The sequence below is a fragment of the Leiobunum rupestre genome, chromosome 9, assembly GCF_980474605.1.
Source record: "Leiobunum rupestre chromosome 9, qqLeiRupe1.1.hap1, whole genome shotgun sequence".
NCBI classification, from domain to species: Eukaryota; Metazoa; Arthropoda; class Arachnida; order Opiliones; family Sclerosomatidae; genus Leiobunum; species Leiobunum rupestre.
The window spans coordinates 19,134,394-19,140,802 of NC_143392.1; the positions used below are offsets into that span (position 1 = coordinate 19,134,394).

Sequence of the window (6,409 nt, forward strand, 5' to 3'; positions counted from 1 at the left end):
GGAATATGGGACGGCCCCAGACACCAGTTTGATTTTGTACTCTTTCTGCATCTTGCCAAGACCGTCAAACAGCCCGCTGAACTCCAGTTTCGGGTCGACCTTTGTCAACTGGTCGACATGGCTGCCCAAACTTCTCTGGACAATTTGTAGCTTCTGGCTTGCTTGCAACCCCAGGAGTGGCTCTCGTAGATGCTCCAAAATGTAGAGACGGTCTTCGACCTTTGACCCGCCATGTGCTAATTCAACCTCAACGAAACCCAGACAACGCAACTCCACCTGGCCAGGGCCAAAAAGTCTCCGATCGGATGGCTGCAATGTTGTAGTGACTGTCTTAAGTATCGACTCTGGAACAGCGTTCACCTCGGCACCCGTGTCTACCTTGAACTTGACTGTCTAGCCATTGACTTTGACGTCCACCACCCACCGGCTAGCTGACCCATCTGTTACCGAGCCAAGAAATGCATCGAGCGTGCTCTGGGACCGACAACTCTTCTCTGTGACCTCCTGAACATTTCTCATCTTCGTGCGGCATTCCCCCTGGAAATGTCCTTTTTTATTGCACTTGTGGCAAGTGGCATTGATAGCTGGGCACTGGGCTCTACTGTGGTTCTCGCTTCGTCCGCAACGTCCACACCTCTTTGAAGACTGAACAGAAGTGGACGCCCCGCCGTCTTGAATTTGTCTTCGCCTCTGTTTCTTTCCATTGGAACGTGGCTTGAATTTGGCTTGTACCCTTTCCACCGTTCCAGTCATTGAACCTGATGGACAATCTCCCATCTCGGTCTGCTGTCGTCGAACTGTCTCAACCTGTTGCGCCTTGTGTACAGCTTTCTCCAACGTCAGGCCCGTGTCCAACTGTAATCTCTGTGAAAGAGTTTTATCTCGAATGCCCACTACGAACCTGTCTCTGACTAGATCGTCGTAAAGGACACCAAACTCGCAGTGCCGTGCCAAGGCATGCAGCTCCGTCACGAACGCTTCTACTCCTTCCTCTTCAGCTTGGACACGGCTATTGAATTTCGCCCTCTCGTATGGTATATTCCGCTTCCCAATAAAATGGTTCTCGAACGCCTCTTCGACCTTGTCGTAATCTTTTCGCTCAGCATCAGATAGCTTAAAGGCTTCAAAAATATCTTCTGATTTATCGCCCATAATATAAAGTAACGCATCAACCTGTTCTTCATCCGGTTTCTCCTTCAACCCAGACGCCCGGCGAAAACGATCGAATCGTCTCAACCACTTGGTCCAACGGGTCGGATTCCCGAAGTCAAAGGGATCTGGAGTCGCCACTTGGTACAAGGTAGAAACCGTGGCTGGCGAGGTCTCTTTATCTTCCAGTTTCGGTGGCATCTTCACAGATGTACGGAACAACGTCAGGAATTCGTAGATCTTTTAAGACTTCTGACACCATGTAATGTTATGGTATGGTACGGTATGGTTGAGGGCAGTAACGACTCGAGGTACGTATAATAAAACTGGTTTATTTACATAACATTAAAACGTAGTTACAGGAACTGCTGGAGAACGAGACTGCCTTTTCACAGCTCGGCTTCAGCTTTATATATTGAACAATATTTACATAACACCGTTATCATTAGATATATTAGTTTTTTAATATTATAATCACCCGCGTAATAACACACTAACCTAACCCAACCTGAACTAACCTACCCGAAGTGAAAACGAACCAGATTTAAATTTCCCATTCAACTGAATCCCGCCATGTTGGGCTATAAACGAAAATACTTTTCGGTTCAATGGGATTCGGTCAAACGGGATTCGGTCCAATAGTATACAACCAGTCGTGTTTGGCGAGAAGTTATAAATAAGTGTGTCACTTCCGTATCGAAGTCATGTTTGACCAGAAGTAATAAAGAAGTGTGGCACTAACTTATCGAAGCCGTGTATGGCCAGAAGTATTATTTCACTAAAATTTAAGGTTTATTACCAATTCATGATTGACTGCTACCTGCTTAAATGGAATACGGGCAATTAATAATATTATCGTCTTCTTGGCGAACTTGTTTTAAATTGTATCATTTTTCTTCCTATAAACGTTGTCGCTAGCCTCGCTAGGGAGATTCTCTAAACTCACTTTTCTACCCATGGGTACTTCGGGGAACTGGACAGTCAAAGCTAGGGTTGTTCATTTGGAAATTTCCCCCTTTTATGACCCTTTCGAGGAAAACATGGGTGTAAAACCAGGTCGCCTTGTCTTTTAGAGAAAGCGAAGCCATCATCCCAACTCCAGTTACCCGAGGACCCTAAACAATACCAATACTCCACGCGCCAAAAATCTTCTCTCGCTAGAAGGACTTAACTCCTCTCATCTTATAACATAGAATGATTCCGTATAAATACAAAATGGGCCAATTGCATTTTCGGAGGTTTCGTCAATATCAGCCAATCACGATTCAAAGAGTGATTACGGCAACGACTCGTTGCCATCTAGTTTGAGTTACTAAAAATAATTATACGATTTTAGATTACGTCACCTTAAGAACCAGCATTTGATTGGCCCACGTCAATCGAGTTTAATGTAGTTTTTAAACATGGTAGACTGTTTCTTTACTCGTAAAGATTTTTCTCTTATATTAAATAGATTATAAATTTAAAAATGCCTAGTCAAAATGGAAATAAACGTGTAAAATTTGACGACAGTGACGAGCTTAGAATAATAATATCGGGCACGTGTTTATTATTTGGACATAAATCTTTCCAATACTTGACACAACGGAGCTACAAGCAACGCTGCCGTAAAAGCACCAAGCGCGCCATTTAGTTTCGGGTCCAGTAATTATTTGTCCAAGCTAATACAACCTTAATCAAATTCACCATTATATAAATTAATTAAAACCCAAGATAATGGAGGCTTGAAGTATCCAAGCAAATTATTAATAATATAATTAGTGGTTGTTATAAAATTGACGGAGTTATTTTGGCAAAGTTTTCCAGAAGATCGTGTACTAGCCACGGTACTACAAATAATTATCCCTCTTTTTACTAAAGCATTACTTTGTAATTGTGGTGATGTACGTCTACCCAAGTTGTTACTTAAAAATTATTTAAGGCCGTTACTTAATAATTATGAACGAGATGCAAGAGATAGTTAACAATAAAAAAAAACATTGAACTATATACCTTTATCAAGAAAGGTACATGAATTCTATACTTGTAAATTTTGTTGAAATACCAATATAAAAGCTTTATAATTAAAATTTTGTAGTTATCTAATATATAAAGATGAATGTTTGTATATATGTTTTTCCGCTTTAGGAATCTACAGTTTTCAACTTAGGTCGACCACATTTGGTATACTATCTCATGTTTTTGACGGTTACGGTAAGCAAAACAACTTTAATTAATTGAATTAATTTAATAATTAGTAATATTACCTATATACAAGATACTACACTTTGATCTTAGTCCAAAGACCGAGTTTCTTAGTTCTTTAGGCATACACACGAAAAAAGATTAAATAATTGCAATTTTAAAAAAACCTTCTTCTATAGACACTAGGCCGTATAATAAAAGGCAAATTAATATGTAATCAACGTATAATTGGTAACTATTGTCATTTACCAGTTGGTTATATTGGGTACGGTGCTATGCGTGGGGATAGTTATTACAGCTTTCTATTTTCGTATTGAATTTATCGGAGTTTCGTCACTGGCACTGTTTCCTTGGTTATACAATTTGGCATGCTTCCCCGGGAAATACCGGGTACCCCAGCTAGTATATTATGCAAGATAAACATTGCTTATATACCTAATAAAATGACTCCTCAGATAACTTAATAAAATATCTTTAAAAGTAAACCCCTGAATAGGTCCAGCTCGGAGAGCCACCTCTCGGGAATAACAAGCATAAAACAAGCTGTCCCGAAGTTAAAAAATACCCCACTTGTAGGGTAGTGTACGCGGCCCTTTGTTAACGTAGGCAACGCTAAAACAGGCATTATTTACTCGTATTTAAAATACCCCGAAAATATTCACGTGTTGCTTTAAATATTTCCTCGCGTGATTCTATGTAGCTCTTTTAAATTCATATGACTGTAAGCTAGGAGCAACAAACACAGCTAGCCTTTAAACACGCTAACGCAGTGTTGCCTTCAAATAATTTGAGTGAAATATTACTTCTGACCATACACGGCTTCAGTAAGTAAGTGCCACACTTATTTATTACTTCTGGCAATACACGACTTCGATAAGAAAGTGCCACACCAGGCCTTTAAACCACTATCGCAGTTTTGTGTACAAATTTCATTGGACGAACCTTTACGCTGCACGTTTTACGAAAAGGGGTAGACAATTTCCTAATTTTCCCCTTCCCACGGCAGCAGTTGCTAAGCCATCTAACCAATGAAAAATGTGCACTAGAAAATTGGACACGGAAACCCCCCCTTGTCTACGCCACTGTTTATGGTAATAATATTTAAAAAACTGAATTATATAGAAAGGTATATAACCTGTGTACTGTACTACTGTGGCTACTTTCGCTACGCCAATTTATGGGAGAAGACATTGTTGCTTAAAATTAGGCAGCAATTATTTAAATTATTATTTTTTTTTGTAACAATTACGCAGCGTCGGGGTCTACCTGGAATGACTCTCGTTACTCTCGTAGTTTTTTTCTAAGATACAACACATCTGGAAACATTTTATTTACGTATTCCATCAAAAAAGCCAAACTTGGCACTTTCTCCAAAGTATAATTTTATTTTCCACATTGATCTATTGAAAGTTATATATCTTGACATTGGAACGATTTTCGTTTCGAAAATAGTCGGGAAATTTTGTATATTCAATGTTTTAATTATAAATGAATTTATTCATGCAAACGAAATAAGTGTTTTTAGTTTTTAGAGTTATATAAATAAAAGTTATATTTATTCAATTGTGTATTACCTTTTAATTATAACTTTTGATCTCCTCGTCGTCCGAAGCACTTTCATCTATTGATCGAATGCTCCCTCGATTTCGGACAGCAACTCATAGAAATAACATTTGTACGTTATTTTATTTATCAATAATAAACTACACAATAGAGAGGGAAACTAAAATGACACCTTAAAGTAGAATGCAATTACAACTGTCGCCTTGATCAAATCGCCTAGTGTTCATTATCTCGCAAATGTAAACGCGGAATAAAGTTTTCAATGTTCACAGTAATTAAGACGTCGTGCGAGAGAAGTTGGCAATTAAATGAAAACCCACCTGTTCCACAATTTCGCGAAAACTTTCTCAGAAATATCAGATCAGCATTTAACCCCAGTTAAAATCAATATTAACACATCCGCTGACCAATTCTTCATTTTCTCCCGCAAGAAACATTTAAATTCCTTCGTCAGCTACTATATCTGTGACGTTTAAACAAAGCAAACCGCGTCATCAATTTTTAGTACAGTGCATTTAGAAAACAGTGTAGAAATTTTAACGTTTCTGTCTTTGAAAATTTATATATTATCACGATTGAACGTCGTGATCACCAGGATTGGTTTCCTAGGAAGCCTTCTTAACAGCGCAAGGAATAATCGAAAACTATCGCTACGCCATCTCTTGGTTACCGGTGAAAACTAGATAGTCTAGCCGGGAAACCATGTACGTTTAATACCATTTGAGTATTTACTTAAAAATCACTTTTTGTTAAAGTAAATGGCAATCTATTATATGGTACACTTGTACCATCAAACCAATAGACGCTAGCATAAACTCTATGTCTTTTTAAACTTGTTAAAATTTTTCACGCACGTCTTCGTACTTTAGTGTAAATGGGCTCGAACAATTTCGCGCGAGCTCCTTAAAATAAAAAAAATGCGCGAGTCTTTTACGCTAAAATATGAAAGAGCGCGTTGAAAGTCTAAGTAAGTTGAAAAAGACTTACAGAATTTGAGCTAGCGCCTATTCGTCGCTCCTTCGTGTTAGACTAGGCGCCCACTGGCTCTCCGTTTCATATCCGTCCTGCCTTCCGCGCCTGACTTCAGTTGACTTAGAGCCGTATTAACTAATATGTTAATATTTGAGCAATTGCTCAACATTCAGCCCCGAATTGGCTAGTTTCCTATTTGTGTGTGTAAATAACATTGCATTCACGAACTTCACTCAAGTTGTACACCTCTCAATCTAGAACGTTCCTGCACGCCTAAATATATTTGAATGTGACTGAACTAATTAAAGTCACGAGGGGCATGTAAGATATATTATTCGGATTTGAGCAACCGACAGAAACTTAGACATTTTTAGTAAAATTTTTATAGTCAAGCTTTTTCAGTCAGAAGAAACTATAGATTTTTGAAAAATAACAAATACTTTCGAATAATTGTACTTCGAATTAAAAGGTTAACTTTATTTGGCAAGCAACTAGACAATATAAATATGGTATTGTTTCGTGTTATCTTTTTGGGATAATA

The 6,409-nt window shown here is 38.5% G+C and overlaps 1 protein-coding gene across 1 annotated transcript; it reads right to left on the bottom strand.

The window, feature by feature from the left end:
- Positions 1-393: 393 nt before the first annotated feature.
- LOC149926774 (uncharacterized) lies at positions 394-1,350 on the bottom strand. The gene has a single exon (XM_090157758.1). It carries the CDS (start codon positions 1,348-1,350, stop codon positions 394-396), a length of 957 nt encoding a protein of 318 aa, XP_090013884.1.
- Between the last annotated feature and the right edge of the window lie 5,059 nt (positions 1,351-6,409).